The 21,897-nt window shown below is 34.9% G+C and overlaps 1 protein-coding gene across 1 annotated transcript in view; it reads right to left on the bottom strand.

The window, feature by feature from the left end:
* Window positions 1-21,897, bottom strand: part of beta'COP (coatomer subunit beta') — a 229,136-nt gene that overhangs the window by 85,920 nt on the left and 121,319 nt on the right. The window contains exons 8-9 of the mRNA XM_090389611.1: window positions 17,806-17,948; window positions 7,048-7,247 (exon numbers count right to left, since the gene is read on the bottom strand). Coding sequence (XP_090245737.1) covers window positions 7,048-7,247; window positions 17,806-17,948 — 343 coding nt within the window. The remainder of the gene's footprint in view (window positions 1-7,047; window positions 7,248-17,805; window positions 17,949-21,897) is intronic.

Genomic DNA, 21,897 nt, shown 5'->3' on the forward strand with positions numbered 1-21,897 from the left:
TTTCATGGAAGTGTAAACACATTTCACCATAATAACCCATACAATTCCAGCAGTCGGTATTATCGCAAATTCAATAAGATCGAGTTTACTCTCCGTTTATGATATATTGCACTAACAGAAAAGCCCACTAAACAGGTGACTGCTAATTGTTTTTATTGTTTTATGGTTGTGACCTCCAGAAATGTGACCGAACCATGTGGTACGGTCAAAGGCAATTGTAGGATAATCTCCAGTGCTGTGGTCTCCTACCCTGATTAAACAGCATGTTGTCCCAATTAAGCGAAGTAAACCCTGGCTATTTTCTTGATTAGGTTCTGTTTTTTAAGATTTGCCCCAAATAAACGGCTGCCCCAATTAACTGGTTGCCCAAATAACCGGAATCGACTGTACAGATGATCTCCGCTTAACGCTGATAATTCGTTTTGGGAAAACAGAGCGCTAAGTGAATCCGCGGTAAGCAGGCGTCGCACTCCCACAGGGTAACATATGTATTTGTGAGTTGCGGTCGGTGCCACAGGATATTTCCTAATCAATAATAAACGGTAGTGAAAAGATCCACAAATGTCGTTCAAATATTTAATATTCAAATATTTGTACATATAAAATATTCTGCATTACATATGTATATAATAGAGGCCTCCGTAGCCGAGTGGGCAGGAGCGGGAGTGCAGTAGCACACGCTCTTTGAGTAGACTGGGGTTCAAGCCCCTGCCTGCTGAATACGGTCGATCTGCCAACCCGCACTGGACCAGCGTGGCAGATTATGGTCCATTTCTCTCAGCATGAATTGTTGTGGAGGCTTCCATCCTGCTGTGGGTTGATAATGGCTGCACTTTACTTTTTTTTACTTTTATAATTATGTGGTAACTACTTATGTATCAAAATTAAACTTAAAATTCCAATTGAAATCATGAATTTAATTGATCTAAATTGATTTAATTTAACTGATGAATTTAATCATGAAAAATGTGTCGATTTTGGGTTGTACTTTGGCCCTCTTCCTGGTAAACTAAAAGGGATTTTAATTTTAAACCTACCGCAGCATTACCACCCAACAATAAAGCTTTGAAACCTGGCATGTTTTTTTCTTCTTTCAATATGAAACTTTTCGTGTCCAAAAATGTCCTACTTTATCTACGTTAAAAACTTGAAGTGTAAGACATAATACCCCTCTTCGATAATTTTAACAAGTTCTTTTTTGAAAGCTTTGGCTCCTTGATCTGCACTTGTGACTTCTCCCTGGATTTTAAATCTATTCAACCAGCCCTTACTAGTTTTAAATGGTTCAACATTTTTTTTTTTTTTTGGCAAGTTTTCTTCAGATCATCATATAGGCTAATTTCTCTCTCTCTCTTTTTTATAATATTTAACTTAACTGAATTCTGAATTGGATATTATCTTCAATAAAATTAGTTAAAGTCTCACCATTTCAATCATAATAGCCGGCCTAGCCCTAGTTGCTTGCAGTGGAACAGCTCTGTCTTTCCCACTGCTAAAATTAATTTTTTATTTTTTATAATTGTTCTTACAGTTAAACTCGCCAGTCCTAAATTATGGCACACATCCACTTGTCGATGACCGGAATCGATTTGCTTCAAAGCTTCTAATTTAATTTTCAAATTTAGTGTTTTTCTTACATTTGTAGTCTTCGTACTGTGATCAGACGTTGTTGCTTTTTCATTCTTATCCGCCATTATTAACTCTTAGAAAATATAACTGCATTGGTTGCATTAATCATGATACAATGTTCAAGTAAACCGTCCGTTACGCACGATGTCTAATACTGTACTGAGTGATGACTAGACTTCGGATAAATGCATATAACGCAAATATTACAAGCAATATACTTGATAAATTTTTTAAAATGTTGATCTGTACTGCAATTAAATTAGCGTGCGAGAAAATTTCACCAAGTGTGAGGAAATTTCTCAAGTTGGCATGGGAAACGTTTTAATGCTGTTTTGCTATTCATTTTCAAGCTATCGACTCCATCAAATAAAATGATTTCATTAAATATGCCAAACATGCAATCTGTAAAAGAGCGTTATGGTGATTTGTGACAGCTTTATAGTCAGATACGGGTTATAATATAAGAACTGCATTATAGCGAATCAGCATAAATCGAACTGTGTTACGAGGGCCTGCTGTATATTGAATATAACAAATGCACCATAGCGTGCAAAGCAGCAGTATAGGATTGATTTGATTTTGATTTTATTGGTGCAAAAACAACTAAAGTTATACTGCGCCAAGAAAATATTAAAATATCAACAAGCAGCAGTATAGGATGTAGATGTGTATGTATAATAACTATGAAAGTTAATGCAAAGACAGAAGTGCAAGTCATACAAAATACCACAATATATAATGGGTTGCAATTATTAATATACTGACATTAATAAACTGTAATTAATAATCTGTATTTAATGCACTTGCGGTGGCAATGGATGCATTATGTCCATAATGTGTTGTATATAGTATTTATGGAGAAGATTATAGTAAGATATATAGGATTATATAACGTACAAAAGTTAATATATAAAAGGATAATATATAAAATTTATTTTTGCTTACCCACAATCTAGGTGACTTCGTCTGGGATCAACCATCCAAATTGAAAGTAAAACAGAGATAAGGGGTTCTCTGTTTCTGTGATGATCAATATGCGCTAAGAAGAAATCAATTTTGAGAAAAATATAATTTGGTGTAATATAACAAGTAATAAATTTAGAGGTTACTAAATCATTTGAATCCAATCCATATTACAATATGAAAGATTTTTTTTTTTTACTTGTTATATTACACGAAATTATATTTTTGGTATTCAATCTCAAAACTGATTTCACCTTAGTGCATATTAATCATCACAGAAACAGAGAACCCCTTATCGCTGTTTTACTTTCAATTTGAGTAACCTATATTGTGGGTAAGCAACAATATGTTTTGAACATTATCCTTTTGTGTACTAACTGTTGTACATTATGGAAAACATATAGGATGCTATGCTATACGTTTTCTATAGATCCATCAAGGTATATATCATATATCTTAATATGATTATCTTACTATAATCTTCTCTAATAATATTATAAAAATACTATGTATATATACACATGTTTATAGGTAGGAGGAATAGGTAAAGGGCTAACAGAACTGAAATTGTAACTATGGGGAACAAGGAAGGGACAGAAGGTAATAAGTAAATTAGAAGTACTAAATGCTGTGTATCCTATGACTTCAATGCTTTTTTTGAGGGCCAGCCGCCAAAATCAAAGGAAAAAATAGCAAGTAAGGCCCTGTTTCTGACATGAAATATATGTAGATTTGAAAAGCCTGTATGGAAGATGAGGGTTAAAGTTAAAGTTTAATGTATAATTAAATTTTAATTATGAGGCATACGTATATTTCATGGCTGACCTGACAGAGGCATTCCACCTCAGTCGGGTCAGCAATGCAAAGAATGAAAGAGAAACGTTAAAATGAAAGAAGATAACTTACTGAGGTAGAGTTGAGAAGAGAAGGTCTGTACTGCAACGTAGAATGACAAATGTTTCAAGTAAGTTTTTGGTATATGCTAACGACCCCTTGTGTAAGAAATAGGAAAAGGGTAAGTTAAAAGAAATAATTAAAATTAAAATAATCTAGCTACTCCATGTGTCATAGAATTGTAAGTTAGTGAAAATTGTCAAAATCAATTAAATTAAATTAAAATTACAAATGTATTTTGGGGTAGGAATTAAACACATGAAGTAGTAACAAGCTTACAAAGTAGCGGTAAATAGTCGCTAAACTTTGTTTAGGCGAGAAAAGTGTGTTAAAGTAGAAAAGGAGCATCTCGATATGGCATTCAGTGAACTAATGGCTCACAAGAAATAAAAATATATAGAATGGTAGAAAAGTGTAAAGAATACGGAAGACAATGAAAATAGGTCATGCTTGGACAGTTTGAGGTTGCTATTCCCATTCCTATAGTAGAACATAGTTCTGGGAGTATACTTCCAGTGTTTAAGTCAGTTATGTATGGTATATAAAATATGAAGTAATAAAAATAGTAAAAATAAAAATAAATTAAATTACTCCTTGGTTAGCCAATTGGTGGGTAGAAGTTTTTTAAGTTGTAAGACACCAAAGAGGCTAGGAATATAGACTATACAATATGTACAAGCCTAGCAGCTATAGAATATTAGTTAGCCATAATATTATTGATTTCAGTTGTGTAGTTGGTTAACTTTATATGTTTGATAATAAGTAGTGCTTTTTTTGATATGGTAATACAGGTAGGCTGTAGGAAACTGATTGTCTAGAAGCTTATTGTAGAGATTTCTGATATTGTTAACTATCAATTTTTTGCTATTGCATACGGTGGCTGTCCTGATACATTGGGACAATGATATTGGCATGTACCTTTTTGGAGATATTAGAATGCCAATGTGTAAAGTTAAATTTAAATAGATTGAAGTTGAAAACTTCACATTTATTGTATATGTTGACTGTGGTCTGAGAGTTATTAAGATCTATATCTAAATCAAGGTAGTTGATATCTATATCTAAATCAAGGTAGTTGGTTGCAAGGTTGTTATCATTGGTTTTTTCCAGAGCGAGTTCTGCAGGGTATATCTTGCCATTGATTTAAAAAAAAATTCTTATAACTAAATTGTGTGTGTGTGTGTGTGTGTGTGCGCGCGCGTGCGTGCGTGCGTGTAAAGAATCTGTCTTTCTTTTTCTATTATTTCCTAACCTACCCTTTAAAGTTAGGTTAGGAAATATAAGGAAACCTTTTATATTATTTCCTAACCTACCATTTAAGGTCAAGTTATGAAATATAATGAAAAATAAAGAAACCTTTTCCTTTTTTTGTAACCTAACCTAAATCAGTAATATAGTGAAAAATCATGAACTCCAAAAATCTGCTTTTAATAATGAGAAAATACATAATAAAGAATATAAAAATGAGCAGAACATTTTCATAAAAAAAAATAATAATAATAATCAATTTCATGAATACAAATTATATAGTTATGATATGTATTCATAACTATTCACAATTTGATTAAAATATTCTGAAAAGTGTCTTCATTTTTCCCATAAATTTGATGGCACATATATTCATTCATGTGACCTGTCAACATATTTTTACAGCTGTCATTTAGTCTCTTCCACTGGGCTTCGATGTTATTCGTATATGTTCCTGTATGTGGATCTACAAAATGTTCCTTATGTTTCACCGTTAAATGTTTGTAATTTTTTTTCTAAAGCTGTAATACACCTATATCCACGCCATTCATCTGTTATGATGGTAGTGTTTTTGCTTTCTGATTTTTTTATGAATTTCATGAACACAAATTTTGATTCCCTTTCAAATATTCCAAACACCCATTTCTTCTTAGTAATTAAATTTCGTCCTCTGATATTTTGATTTTACCAATACAGTTTTGTCAGCTTCTACAGTTTCCCCGATTCACCCAACTTAATTGGTTTTTTTTAACAACTGCAATTTGCAAATATCTCTTAATTTCTTATAAAACTTAACTGCTGTTACTTTTGAAATCTCCAGATGGAATACTGTTGTAGTTACTGGCGTGCACATTGACCAAAGGTATATAATATACATTATCTTTTTTAATGGAAGTTTTGTATTTTCCATAAAACTATGTTTTAATAAAGAAACTCGTACAGAACATTTTTTACAATGTCAGAACTTTCCACATGACTCTGATTCAATTAGTTTAAAATAATCATTGCATTTAAAACAGTACAATTTCAGTGTTATTAATTTAGTTTTCATCAAAAAATCAAGCAGCATTTCATTTTCTTTAGAAATTTCTATCTTTAAAAGATTCATCACTACTATTACCTGTTTACTGTTCATTACAAAACTAATTATGCATAAATACATATAATGCCAACCAATGACTACACAGTATCTTATTGTGTGTCATGCTGCTACCAATCATTTCATTGCATGTCACGCCTACGTGTCAATCAATACATTGTTCTTAACTTCTGCTCCAGACTGATAACACCTATCATCTGTTTACCGAGTGAGCAGCACTAGAGTGTGGTAGCAGCAAACCAATTTGCCTGGTAAGCTCCTCAAAGTTTGTCGTGGTCTTGTGCTGGCTTTCTTTACCTTCGCATATTTAACATTTAAACCTAGTGTTTTCACTTTACACCACTACATTTTGTAAACAACATCACAAAATTGGGGGAAAAAAAAATTTGGGGGGCATTAATTTTGTAGCACTAAGTATTTTTCACAAAATTGGAAAACACTGAAAAAAATATTTTGTTTAAATACATTAAAAACAAAACATATAAGTTTGTTTGTTGTTTGTTATTAGGAGCATTAGCAACTAAGGCCATATTGCTGCGGGGATATGCGGTGGTTATTCCCTGACCTTTCCGTATCCTCCGTATTTGGTGGTCACGGGCTCGAACTCCTGCCTAATCAAGAAGCATGTGCTACGCACTGTTGCTCCTGCACTAACTTATATGGCTACAGAGGCGCCATATAAGTTAGTGCAAATGCTTCATGTCTATACAAAGTAAATTAACCAAAGTTATAGTGACATTGTTTCATTACATCTTATATTGTGAATACCTTCATGAGTTGCCTATCTGGTTATACTTTGAATAAGTAACATTTCCCTAAAACAGAAGACTATTGTCGCTTATTTTCAGTGGATGTGGGAATACAGGATACAGGAAACATTATTTATTGAAAGTATAACTGGACAGGCAATTCATTGTGAAGGTACTCACAATATGAGATGTAATGAAATGATGTCACTATAATAACTTTGGTTAATTTACTGCACACAGACGCAATGCATTTGCACTAACTTATGTCTGTAAATTTTCCCACAGTCTGACACTTTAGTCCTGAATTTTTGTTAATTATTAAAAAGCAAATTAAACAAATACAATGAAAACAAATGGAGATAAGAAAGAACATCAGCTAAACAATTTAAATGATGTTTTATTCCCTCTTCCTCCTCTTTTTTTTTTGTTTGTATTGCATTTAAGTCTAAAATATTTCAAACCCACCTGCCATTAGGATTATGGGAAATTGTTTGTGGATAAATTTCACAGCTGCCCATATCCTTTACTTGTAAGGGCAACCGTTCTCCATCTTTTATTTCAGAATCAGTCATGGCTTTTAGATTGGCTTGTTGCAACTCAGAATGTTTAGCCCAAATAATTTTCCCTGAACTATCCATTGACATAGCAGGCTCTTCCCTTCCAAGCTAGAGATTACAGATATGGAAATTTATATTACAACCAAATAAATATCTGTGCAATACTTCAAATATATATTCAAATCATTAATTTAATTAATTCATGAATTAATTTATCACTGGTTCTTAAATCAAGTTAAATTAAAACAACTGGTTTTCAAAAGAACTATTCAACCCTCTAAATGAAATCTATACAATTATATACAACACAACGTATATACAATTAGTAAAGAAAAAATTGCAGCATCTAACAAAACTATGAAAATTGAGCCTTCAAACATAACATAGTTCTAATCTCATTTTATAAAAGTGCACCTAACAAATTTTTTACATTAATTCAATTAAAAACATGGAAAACAAGCAGTGCAAATATTGCTAACCCTGAATGTAGTCAATAACCTCAATCCTTGTGCATGCAGAGAATCAAAGGATAATGAGGTTAATAAGAGTATTACTGCTGACGGTGGCAAATGAAAGCATTATTGCTCTCACTGAAGAACACTTACACTGATGGAGGGATATGGCCTCCCCACCCTTTTGAAGTAGATTTTCAAAGAAGATAACTTGAATGTAGAACATGATGACAAAAGCAGAAAAGTCAAAGATGCACTTCATTGCTATAAGGAGCTTATAAGAGGTTAGGTTATGTTAGGTAAGATGTCATTCGATACTTTCTTCATGCTTAAGAATCCACCTCATTTTGGCTTCAGAATTTCAGCTATCAACTTCAACCAGCAAATTAGTCCTCATTTTGTTTCTTTTACACATTTGTTTTAATTTGTTACAGTTCATTTAAAATCATTATTCATTATAATAAATACAATATGCACATGTACTGTATAATTCCCTTTATTATTATAAATGTGTTTTCTCAGGCAACCACATCCCAAATTACTAGCTTTAAATTAATGGAAAATTTGTTTTCATTCAATGAATGACTTTGAAGGAACATATCTCTTTCATAAAAAAAAAAAAAAAAAAAAAAATTAGTGTAATGGAGTATGCTAGAATGAACGTGATTGGTTCTAGAACCTTGTTCATTCTAGAATATATTGAAATATATGTATTTAGGGGTAATCTGTTCCAGGCCCACAGTCTAGAGCAAAGTTACCATCCAATACGATTTAAACAGGAAAAATATAATACAAAACGAAAAATATAAGTGTAAAAATAATATAAAATTAATTTATTTAACTTTTATACACTGTACATAAAATCTGAAAGGCATAAACAATGTTTCCCTAGTGAAAAATATGAACAAACTTGCCCTAATAAAAAGCATAAACAATCTAACGCACATGAAAAGGATAAACAATCTTTCCCTAGTGAAAATTATAATCGAACATTCCATAATAAAAGCATAAAAAATCTTTCGCACATGAAAAGCATAAACAATATTCCTCCAGTGAAAATATAAACAAACTTTCTCTAATAAAAATCAAAAAAAAAAATCATATAGAGGTGGAAGGAGAGGAGTCATCATTCCTACTCATTTTGGGTGACTGTCCTGTGGGAGGTTCATCAGTTGGAGGGCATCTGTCCACCTTTTTGAAGAATGGATCCAGAGTTGACTGCTTTATCCTGGATTTTTGGACCTTCCAAAAGTGGGCTATCAAAAATGATTAAGGCCCATTTCCACAGCGGCAATATTTGAGTGATAATCTTTTATAAGCGAACACCTCTTTAAGGTCCTCAGCTGGAATGCTGTGGCTTTTTTCCTTGTCCTCGTCCTTCTCATCCCCAAAAGCTTTACTCTTCTTCAGTGCCTCTGCCTCTTCATTGTGAAGCTCTGCTAGCTTCTTCCTGTGATCCTCCACCAATTCCTCCACATCCTCCTCATTGATCTCCAGGCCCATGGAACTGCCCAAACACACAATTTCCTGCACAATAGGCTCTTCCTCCAACTGTTGAAAGCCTTTGAAGTCCCTTGGAGCCACAGCATCAGGCCACAATGGCCTCCAAGCTGAATTCAAGCACCTAGCAGAAACTTCCTTCCAAGCAACCACACAATTAGGAAAACAGCATCGGCTACATTGAAATGACCTTTTCAAAAGTCCTTCAGAGTCACATCACTGGAAGAAGTGGCCTCAAAACATTTCCTGAACAGTGCCTTAGTGTAGAGTTTTTTAAAATTTGCAATCAACTGCTGGTCTATAGGCTGGAGGAGAGGCATTGTATTAGGTGGCAAGAAGTGAACCTTGATAAAACTGAACTCATCTGGTAATTCTTCCATCAAATTAGGAGGGTGGGCTGGAGCATTATCCATGACAAAAAGAACCTTCAATGGAAGATCCTTCTCCCTAAGGCAGTCATGGACAGTGGGGCCAAACACCTCAGTCACCCAGTCAGAGAAAAGACTCCTGGTCACCCAAGTCTTGTGGTTGGAATGCCACAAAACTCAAAGGCGGTTTTTCCTGATGTTTTTAAAAGCTCTGGGGTTCTCCAAATGGTACTCGACCTTCCAGTCACCCGAAGCAGTGGTTTGACTTTACAGTCACCTAAAGCATTGGCACAAAAGAGCAATGTAAGCTGGTCTTTGATTGGCTTATGTACAGGCAAGGTGGTCTACTCCTTCGTGATATATGTTCTGCATGGCATTCTCTTCCAGAAAAGGCCAGTTTCATCACAGTTAAACACCTGCTACAAAAGAAAGCCTCCAATCCCCAATTATTTTCTTAAATTTCTCACAATGTTGCTCAGCAGCATCCCTCTCTGCACTGGCAGCCTCACCATGCATTACAACACTGTGTAATCAAGTCCTTTTCCTAAATCCGGTAAACCACCCCTTGGTGTCAAAAAACTCCTTCACAGAACCAGTACTTGTACTAAATCCTTAGCACCAAATTCCTCAAACAATTGTTTGGCCTTTTCACAAATAATCACCTCACTGACACTATCACCTGCCATTTGTTTTTCAATAATCCACACTAACAGAAGAGTTTCCATCTTTTCTGTGATATTACAACGTGAACTGCTTAACCTAGAGATTCCCTTTGCGACCTGTGCACTTTTTATTTCTTCCTTGTTTTTTAAAATTGTACTGATTGTTGATTTAGCCATACCATATTCAGCACTTAGATCTCCTACACTTTTTCCACTTTCTTGCTTGGAAATTATTTCTTTCTTAATGTCTAAGTTAATTAGCTTTCTCACTATTTTGCTGGCTCATGGGTAAAATTATATAGCAGAATAATTAAAAAATATATTTTTACTGCTAAAGGACAAATAAGCAGATAACTAAACTTTACAAATGATAACAGAGATGATAACTGATGCTCTAATCAAAGCTGGAAGGCCCAGACACATCATGCACATGCAATGTCAGCCGATAGTATTCCTCTGCATTTGTTGTAGAATCCTGATTTTATTGATAAAAACTGTTCATTATAGCATACCTGACTGTATTTGGATTTCAAGATATTATATATATACTGGAAAAGTCTTTTGTTATATACATTTCTAAATCTATGCCACCTGTTTTGATCTAAAACATCAGTGAGCAACTCCTTTTAGACTATTCAGTTGAACACACACACACACACACACACACACACACACACACACACACACACACACACACACACACACACACACACACACACAATTTGGCAATATAACTTTTTCTGAAAAAAAAAAGATGGCTTTATTTCATTTTTTAGGGGTGAAGTGATTAACAATGAAAGAGTTTAAAATGGTAATGATTTAACTTTTTTATTTTATCTTTTGGTTAGTACAGCCAAAGGCTATGGTTGCCTTGTACTATATGGCAAATACTAAAATACAGTCCTTGATTGGAGGATTACCTTATTTTTAAAATTTGCTTGTTTGTTCTTTGTTAAGAACATTTTTCGAATAGTAAAATCGAAAATTCAGATGGCATCCAATTAATTGATAGGTTATGTTCATAAAAACCTGCGTTAAGCAAATGGCCACTTATTATAGAAACTTATGTTACAAAGGAAGATACATTCCCTATAAAAGTCCAAATTATTATTTTTTAAAATTTAAATTAGATGATGATGAGTCAGTAAAGTTACAAAAGATAAATTTATATAAATGGTACAGTACATAACAATATACATATAAAAACACAATTGTATCCTTTTAACAAAATGAAAGTACTTTAGTCTCTACTTATGTTAATTGCAAATGTCCCTAAAAGTGAAAATTGCTTAAATACCATCAGTTACAAGATTTGTCACTAAAAATAACATTGTCATATGTACGTTCCAATTACAGAATATTAAGCCTCTGATAATGCTATCATGTTAGTGTGAAATTATTTAAATCTTTTCCTCATGCTACCTAGGTTCAAACTTTTCCATAGTGTTTACAAAGGCAGTTTTTGCCTATAAAATTTTAGTCTGCTAACGTGCAACATAGTGGCAAAGACAATACTGGCCAATTTGTGCTTATACAGTGAAGCACTAAGCATCTAAGGACAAAAAGAAGATTTAGAATATCTTACTTTTACAGAACGTACTTCCTTAAATGTTTGTGTTTGATTGGAATAAAAATCAATTGGGAAGGATTGAATTGGAATAAAACTTAATTAGGAAGGATTATGAGTATTAAAATTGTTTAAAATGAAATCTCACGCAGGAAAGGGCACTTTTCTCTGTGTTCATTATAGACTTGCTCCATGTTAAGAAATATGATAGAGAACCAAGAGTTCACCACCCAAACTCTTGGCTCTACCATATATGTGCAGTCTTTCATGCAACTGGCTATTGCTTTAAACACTGTACCCATACTGCCGTGGTTATACTCCTTTAATTTTAACTTCTAAAGATAATTTAGAGTAAATTCTCTTAGCATTTCATATTTCATATGTTTATTATGATGATTATTGATTATTAATTGCTCCTTTATGCCATAAAGGAGCAGGTCCAGGTACTCTGGTGTTGCAACACCCGAGTACTTGCCCACCCACCAACGAGAAGTCAATAAGCTTTGAAATGGTGCCATCTGGGTGGTGGTATCTGCTGAGAATAAGTAACAATAGTCTTAAGTATATCACAATATGAGATATACTTAAATGATGGCAATTGACTACTTTAGGTTGCTGCATACTAAAATGACACATTTGCACTAACCTGTATGTCAGTAAACTTTCTCACAACACGAGGCTTTACCCCAAAAACGTTTTCAGTCTGATAATAATTTTGGTTATTTGGGTTAATTGTTATTGTATCATCCAACCCTATTTTTCAGATATGGGTCCCTTGAATTATTACCAATTTCCTACAATGCAAGCATCTGAAAGAGAGAGATGCTGGGATGGATAAAGTTGTTTCATTTGAAAAGTGATTACAGAGACAAGACATTGGGTTCTATGTAAGTACTTCATAGTACTAATGCAATATTCATTGTAATACATAGAAATCGATTCATCACGAGTTTGAGATGTGTAGAACCGCAGAATAAATTACAGCTGATGAAATACTAATAAAGTCCCCCCCCCACACACTTTGTTCAGTAGCTGACTGAATTGTTTCTTCACTACTAAGGTATTCTGTACTTTTAATACCATTCATTAATTTCATCATCTCATAACCAGTATGTTAGAGATAGTAGAAAGTCCCTCCTTCTCTAATTTGTTTATCTCACCTCCCCAGTTTCTAAAGGACAATATACACTTCTAAAATGTGTTGTTCTCTGACCTGAGTGCTCTTGCAAAGAATACATTCTATACAGTTGTCACCATGCTTTTAAACTTCCATCATTAATAAAAATGACTAAAACAAGATTAAATGCCTAACTTTTCTCAACTACTCTAGTTGCCTCTCAATCTACAACTACATTTCAGTATTTTTACAAACTCTGAAGAAACAAACAAAAAAAAAAAAAAAACACACACACGCTTGGTTTCTATACAGAAGCACTTCTGAAGATAACTCACCCTTACTTTCCCAAACTTGACTGATCATTGTAGTTGGCTCATGCACTGGTAACCTTAGGTGACAGATTCCCATTTATATATAGGCTTGACAAGTCAATGTAAGCCTATACGTTGTTCTGTTTTGCTTAATGTGCAGCAGTATCTCCAGTTCTCTGCACTGAGTTCAATTTTCATTATCACTCTACCCATAATTTTTATTGTAGTTATCAGTTGTGATGATTCCTATTTATCAAGAAAATTCTTCTTTTCTAGTTTTCATTCCCCCCCCCCCCACTTATGGCATTAATGCAGATGACAGTGAAAAGAATACTTCTTTTCACTGTCATCTGCATTAAGTAAGAAAATTTTCATAATAATTTGTCTTTTTCTGCTTTATCTCTTAAATTCATTAACTAATAATGGTATAACAGTAGTCTGAAAACCTAAGTTGGTTACAACTGTTTAAATATAAAAATGAAAATTCACATATTTACACTTCTCACATTTAATTTTATTAAAAAACAAATCAAGTTTAAAACAATACTGCTATGCAACAAGTATGGCAAAATTATATTTCTATTTAATAATTTTTAGATTAACTTTAAACCAATTTTATAATAAATTGCGACAGAGATCGCGAGGTACCCTGATGAGAATGTTTTTAGTGAAATCCACCATCATTTGGTCCTTGAGGCTCTCACAAACATTCGCTCGGGTATGACAAGCTGGGCTTGTCAACTGGAAGTCTAAAACAATAATATTCAGTGACACTTGAGTCAAGTGGACCAAATTTTGGTGAAGTCCAGTCATTCTGTGAAAACCACATCCTCTGCTAGTACCTTCACGACGGTGGACCTGGATATAACTCCTGTGTGCAAATCCTGAAATATGGCACCTAGTATACTGGAGGTATACTAGGTGCCATATGTCAGGATTTGCCATCCAAGCGTGGTCACCTCCAAGAATGCTAACCCTCTGTGTTATTGGGCAATATTAAGTGGTAGACAACTGTGATTGACCAGTGCAATATCACTGCTTTGCTTATTGGAGACCTGAAGTGGTGGAACTTATGTTCAGTTTCCAGAATGAAACTCTGGCTACCCCCCCCCCCCATCCCAATCTCTTCCATCATGCAGTATGACTGATGTCTTTTGAGGTTGTGATGGGCATCACTGTGAGATCCAATCTTCTTTATATTTTGAGAGCATAGCTCTAGAACTGTGTTTACAGGCTGGCTGCATGTTAGTTCACCAGACCAAACCTATTGGTAACTCTTTAGGAGACTTCCAGTTCAACTAATGTACAATCTCACTGCCATTACTCTGCCAGATAGTGACTGGAGGGAGTCCAAGTGGTGGTGGGGGCATTGTTGAGGCCATGTTATTTCAAGGAGCTGGGTGTACACAAAATCCAAAAATTTTATTACTTCAAACAACATGTCTTCCCCATCTGTTCTTACTACTGAATACATCATGAACAGTCAAAGTAATAGAATAAACTTATCTGTGAAAAGATCTAAACCTCCCAAAACACTTCTTCGTTCATTTCACAAATAAATGTGGTCTCAGTTCCAATGATGTCCATTTCCAGTCTGACAAGCCCCACATACTTTTTCTAACAGAATCCCAATTATTGGCTGATTCAAAAACTGCTCATCTCAGTTTTCCAAATTATCTGTTGTATAATTCCTTTCAATTGTATTTGTGCATGTACCTGCTCTGATATTCTCTCAGAGACTAAATAATCTGGTCTCCTCTTTTCGATTTTCTCTGGCTTAAAATCTTTATCCCTGCCTCATTCTGCTAAATTCATCTGTTGCCTCTGTTGTTCTTCCAACTCCACTAATCACTTGGAACTTATTCACTTTCTCTCTTTGAAACTTGATTTGCTCCAATTCAACTTTCCTAACAGTGAGGTAATTTTCATTGGTGATTTTAATGTTCACAACTCCAGCTAGCTTCCATTTTTTAGTCACATGAACGCAGGTTGCTGAGGCTTTTGCAATTACTAATGACCCTGCATAGACTGTTCATTTACTTACCAGAATAACAGACAATACTAACAACAGAGCCATACTCTTGATCTTTTTTGCACAAGCAACTATTTCGAGTACATGGTCAAGGTGAGTGGCACCTCAAATCACAACTTGGTAATGTCTCTTCTCCAATGGAGCCTTTCTCGTGTGGCCATTCTCAACCTAGTGTTGTTTGGCATTAAACAAATGTAAAATGGGATGATCCAAAGATTTATTTTCTTCTTCTCCTTGGTCAGGTTACTGTTTCAAACTTCTGATGTCAATGTTTGCTCAGATCATTTCATGCCTATAAGAATAATTTCAGTAAAACTATCCTTGAAGGGATGAACTCCTTTATTCCACACTCCATCTTACACTCTTGTCCTTTATTTTTCCAATTAATTTTCCAATAAATGTGCTAAGGCTGTTCAAGAGAAGAATGCTGCATATCGTAATTGGCTTGCATCCAAATCTCCCAGTTCATTTTCTGCCTACACCAAAACGTGCAACAATTGTAAAGCAGTTATTAATCAGTCCAAAATAAATTTTGAACAGGCTAAGAAAACACTTCTTGTCCAAATGGTAGCCGAGCAGTCAGTCTCTCTTGCTAAAGCTATTGGGTACAACTTTACCTATCTCTAGTCTCACCTCTGTCAAAAGAGGACAATTCCACTGCAATCTCAGCTATAGTCACAGCTGACTTGCTAACATCCTACTTTTCTTCTAACTTGTGTATTGATGATCCTAGTAAACCACACCATGCAATTCCCAGTAATACTCCATTCAATGGCCCCTGTGGTATCTTCCAAAGGATGTCAGCGAACTTTGAATATTCTTGATGTCAAGAAAGCACAAAGTCCTGATGATACTTCTTCCCTTCTCCAAACTTGTGCTCCTAAGCTTATTCCTGTTCTGTGTCACTTTTTACACTTTCTTATTCCATCAGTGTTTTCCCCTTCTGCTTGGAAAGTTCCTAAAAAAAGGGTGACAAATCCCTCCCATCCAATTATCTTTTCATTGCACTTCTATTCTTTCTAAGGTAATGGAGAAATTCATTTACCTCCAATTCCTAAAACATCTAGAAACTTTCCATCCATTCAATGATCACCAGTATAGATTCCATCAGTGTCAATCCACTGGTGATGCACTGGCTTATGTTATCCATCTGTGAACAAATTCAATGGAAAAGTTTGGTGAAACTTATGCAGTTCTTGATATTTCAAGGGCTTTTGATTGTGTCTGGCATAAAGGTCTCCGAAATAAGCTTCCATCTTATGGTCTACCAACTGTTTTTTGTAACTGTGTCCAGTTTTCTCTCTGTCTGCTCACTGCAAAGTAAATGGCTCTGTCTTCCAACTTCACTAATGCTAGTGTTCCCCTTCAGTTCTTTTTCCCATTCTTTTCCCCCTTATATATTAATGATATTCTTCCACTGACCAGAAATCCAATCTACAGTTTGTTATTTGTTAGTTATTTGGTTTTTAGGAGCATTAGCAACTAAGGTCATATTGCTCCAGGGATATGCGGTGGTCATTCCCTGACCTTTCCACATCCTCCGTATTTGGTGGGCACGGGCTCAAACCCCGGTCTAATCAAGAAGTGTGTGTGCTACGCACTGCTGCTCCTGCCTACCTGGCTACGGAGGCACCCCTATCTACAGCTTTGCTGGTGGGGGCAAATCGCATTCTACCTTTCAATTTGAGAAACCTTGTCTTACACAAACTGCTTCAACTTCTCAAATATCCACTACCAATTCCGCTGATCTCCAGTGGGGCAAAGACAATTTAGTTGATTTCAATTCTTCTAAAACTCACTCCTGTCTTATATTACAAAAAAATGATTCTTCTGCTCCTATGATTATCGTCAATGACACTCGGATTTCTAGACAAGATCGCATATCTCTATTAAGGATTACCCTGACTTCTAATCTCTCTTGGCATAAGTACATCACAAACACTGCTTCCTCTGTATCAAAGAAAAAAAGCAAAAAAAACTGGGTTTTCTCTTTTGCTCTTGGCATTACTTTCTTCCAAACAGCTACTCACTCTGTGCAAATCTCAAGTTGCCCTACCATGGAATATTGTTCTCACATCTGGGGCGGTACCCCCAAAACCTCTTAAGGCTTCTAGACGTGATTCAAAAGAGGGCAGTTAGCTTAATTAATGACTCATTTTTAACAATCTCTCCACTCTGTCTCTGCTGTATGCTGTTTTTTTTATAGATACTTCAATGGAAACTGTTCGTCTGAGTTGGCTTCTATAATACTCTCTCCCCCCCCCCCCCCCAAACTGTCCACTTCAAACTTGCAGAACCAACTTTTCTTCTTCCTCATTTATTCGTTTAACTTTCGTTTTTTGAAAGGACCTTCCTCCATATGCGTTTCCTGAAAATTACAATCTACAGAAGTTCAAGTCTAATGTCAACAATTATTTTCTTTCATCTTCTCAACTTTCCTTCAACCCATGCATGGCACTAATACTATAGGTTCTAATACCTCTCGTGTTTGGGGTTTCATATATAAGGAAGGGCGGAAAAATCCAATTACAAGAGGAAGATCGACTTCATTTAAACAACTGAAACAGAAAGAAAAATAAGATATTTATTGAAATCACTACAATATAATGTCATTTAATCATTTTTCCTTTGTTGATATGTAAAAAATTTCAATATACCTTTATAATAATGCTACCTTCATCATAACCTAGTGCTACACTGTTCGAACCCCTCAGGCAAGCAATAGTCCATACCCTTTCTAAACCATAGTTAAGTGTGCTTTCAAGACGATAAGTGTTAGCATGCCAAATGCGTACTGTACCTGTAAAAGACAATTAAATCACATCTTTAAATAATAGGGGAAAAGAAAATCTAAATGATATTAAATTGACATGTGGAATCTGGAAGACTATTTAAATCTTATATTTAATTTTAATGATAGTGGCACTGCCTTATTTGAATGTCATTTAAATGCAATTCAACTTACTAAAGCAACAGCTGAACAAATAAGTTACACTTGTCTCAGTAAAATAAGCCAATCCAATTGCTAACCATAATTTGCACCCAAAAAGGTTAAATTTTTAATAATAGAGTATCTAGTTAAATTTTAAGAATTTTTTTTTTTGTATCTAAAAATTTAATAAAATTTATTAAAACTTGCAGTTCTGTGGTGCCCCAGTAAAAGTCTTATCTGAGTAGAATATTCAATTTTATGTTATTAGAATGTAGCAACTGCTGCATTTTAATTACATAAATTTTTTATATGTATGTAATACAGGTGAACCCTGCTTAATGCTGATAATTCGTTCCGGAAATACAGAGCTCTAAGTGAATCAGTGCTAAGTGAGCGGCGTATTCCTGTAATGTAACATTTTTGAGTCGTGGTCTATAACCAATGCAACTCATAAATGATAGTGAAAAGATGCTAAATGTCGGTCAAAATATTTAATATTAAAAATCTGTACATATAAAATATTCTCCGTTACATACATATATAATTATGTGGTAAGTAAACTACATTACGTATCAAAATTAAACTTAAAATACCAATTAAAATCATGAATCTATTAATCGAAAGGCCCTGGGCTGTTGAGTTTTCATACCTTTGATGGTTGATTTTGGGTAATACTTTGGCCCTCCTCCTAGTAAACTAAAAGGGGTTTTTACTTTAAAATCTCCCGCAGCACTACTACTCAACAATAAAGTCAACCGATCCTTCACTGCTTTGAAGCCTGACATGTTTTTTTTCTTCTTTTGTTATGAAACTTCTTTTAGGCATTTGTTTCCAAAAAAGTCCCACTTCACCTACGTTAAAAACTTGTTGAGAAATATAACACCTCTTTTCAATAATTTTAAGTTCTTTTTTCTTTTTTGAAAGTTTCGGCTCCTTCTTGATCTGCACTTATGGCTTCTCCCTGAATTTTAAGTTTATTGAACCAGCCCTTCATCATCATCATCAGCCATTTTCAATCCACTGCAGGATGAAGGCCTCTCCAGCAACTTTCCAGTTCCTTCTATTTTGAGCACTGGCCATCCATTTACTACCCACAAACTCGTAAATTTCATCTATCCATCTCCGCCTTTGTCTTCCAGGTTTTCTTCTAGCTCCTCTTGGATACCATTCTGTTATTTTCTTAGTCCATCTGTCATCATGTCTTCGAGCTATGTGTCCTGCCCAAGACCATTTTAGTTCTTTAGTTTTGATAAGAATGTCCTTTACTTGAGTTTGTTGCCTAATCCATGTGTTTCTCTTCTTATCTAACAGTCTGATTCCCAATATGATTCGTTCCATTCTTCGCTATGTAGTTCTCAGCTTCTCTTCCATTCTTTTGGTGAGTGCCCAAGTTTCACTTCCATAAGTCATGGTGGGGAGTATACATTGGTTCATTATTTTATGTTTCAGACAAACTGGGATATTGCTCTTCAGTATGTGACTATATTTCCTGAATGCTATCCATCCAAAATTCATTCTTCTCTTGACTTCCAGCCATTTATCATTATTACAGCTAATAACTTGTCCCAGATAAGTATATGACTCCACCTTTTCAATTACTGCTCCTTCAATCATTATTTCCCTTTCTGTGGCATACTTGTTCATCATTACTAGCTGTGCATAACTGATTAAGATTTTCCTCTAATTCTTTGGGATCGTGGCTTACAACCACAATGTCATCTGCAAATCATAAATGGTTTAGGTACTCTCCGTTCACATTGACTCCTTTCTGCGACCAGTCTAATCTTCTGAAAGCTTCCTCAAGGGCAGTAGTAAACAGCTTCGGAGATATTGTGTCTCCTTGTCGAACTCCTTTCTCAATTTTAAATTTCCTACTGTCTTTGTCTAGTCTAATAAAGGAGGTAGCACTCTCATATATTTTCTTCAAAATCATAATATATGGGGTATCAATGCCTTGTCTTTCCATTGCCCGAAACATTGCCTTATGCCGTATGGAGTCAAAAGCCTTTTCATAATCCACAAATGCCAGGCATAATGGTGTTTTATATTCATTTGCTTTCTCTATTAGCTGTGATATTACGTAAAGGTGATCCATAGTTGAGAATCCTGTCCTAAAGCCAGCTTGCTCTTTCGGTTGATTCTCATCAAGTATTCTTTCTAATCTGTTAGTAATGACCCTTGTGAACAACTTGTAGATGTGGGATAACAAACTAATTGGTCTATAATTTCCAATTTCTGATTTATCTCCTTTCTTATGCAGCAAAACTATGATTGCATTATTCCACTGCTTAGGCGTCACACACCTTTTCTAATGCACTTTGTGAAGAGCCTTGCCAGTTTTTGTGTTATGTCTCTTCCTCCCAATTTTAACAACTCTACAGTAACTTCATCTTCCCCCCGGGGCTTTCTGATTCTTCATTTCCTTCAATGCATGTTCTACCTCATCAGGAAGAATATCGGGTATGTCTTATGTGTTGCTACTTTGCAATCCATCTTCCCCACTGCTGGCATAATTCCACTGCTCCATGTATAATTCTCTATAGTAGTCTTCTGCTATTTGAATTATGCCTTCTCTGCTGTTTATAAGTACACAATCGCTATTCTTCGGTTTCAGTATCATTTGTCTTTCTGTATTACTGCTCATGGCTGCTGATTTAAATCCTTTGTTTTCCCTTAATGCTTGTTCTACTTTTCTTGTGTTAAATCTTCTTATGTCCTCTCTGAGTCTCTTTCTAATGGCTTTGCATAACTCAGTATACTCAATTTTCTCCCTGTCTGTTTTTCTTGCTTTTCATTTGTCGTCTTCGGTTCATCATGACAGATGTTTCTTGACTAATTTTTTCTTCTTTGGATTTCTTTTTCCCTATAGGTTTCTTGGGCTTTATCACTTTCAAAAAGTTGTAATATTCCTCGTCGATATCTTGGTCCTGAGCAATCTGCAGAAGCTCAAACTTGTTCTTAAGTTCCAGTACATACTGCTTTTTCTCCTCTTCTGTTATCTCAAAGACCTTTGTATTATTTACTCGAGTCAGTTTTTTTCTTTCCTTTCCTACATCTATATCAAGTGTACATCTTACCATTCTGTGATCACTTCCAACATTTACTTTATTCAGGACGGTAACATCATTCACAATATATCTTCTGTTAGTGAGGATGAAGTCGATTTCATTAGTAGTTAATCCATTCGGACTTTTCCATGTCCACTTTCTGTTCACCCTTTTCTTGAAAAAAGTGTTCATTACTGACAGTCCTTGAGATTCTGCAAATTCCACAAGTCTTTCACCTCTTTCATTTCTTTCACCAATTCCAAAATTTTCTATAGTTCCCCTTTTTGCGCTGTTTTGCCTTTTTCCAACCTTAGCATTGAAGTCTCCCATAATAATAGTGTAGTGGGTTTTCTGCTCATCTAGAAGACTCTCAATTTCGGTGTACATTTCTTCAACCTCTTCATCATCATGGCTCGATGTTGGTGCATAAATCATTATAATCTTTAGCTTGTACCTCTTAGAAATCTTAAGTATTAGTCTTGACACCCTTGGTGATGTACTTTTGAATTCCAAAATGTTGTTTTTAAAATCTTTATGGACCAGAAACCCAACTCCACCTTCACTCCTTTCACTGTTTCCATTGGTGTACAGCAGATTTCCACTTGATAAACTTATAAGTGATTCATTTCTTCTTCTTGTTTCAGCCAAACCAATGATATTCCAATTAACATTTTCTAATTCCTTTTCCAGCTCTAATATCCTATCTTCACCGATGAGTGATCTTACGTTATAACAGGCCAGGTTCAGTTTCCGTGCATGGCAGCCTGGTC

Source organism: Mastigoproctus giganteus, chromosome 2, assembly GCF_048544385.1.
Source record: "Mastigoproctus giganteus isolate SK-2022 chromosome 2, ASM4854438v1, whole genome shotgun sequence".
Lineage (NCBI taxonomy): Eukaryota > Metazoa > Arthropoda > Arachnida > Uropygi > Thelyphonidae > Mastigoproctus > Mastigoproctus giganteus.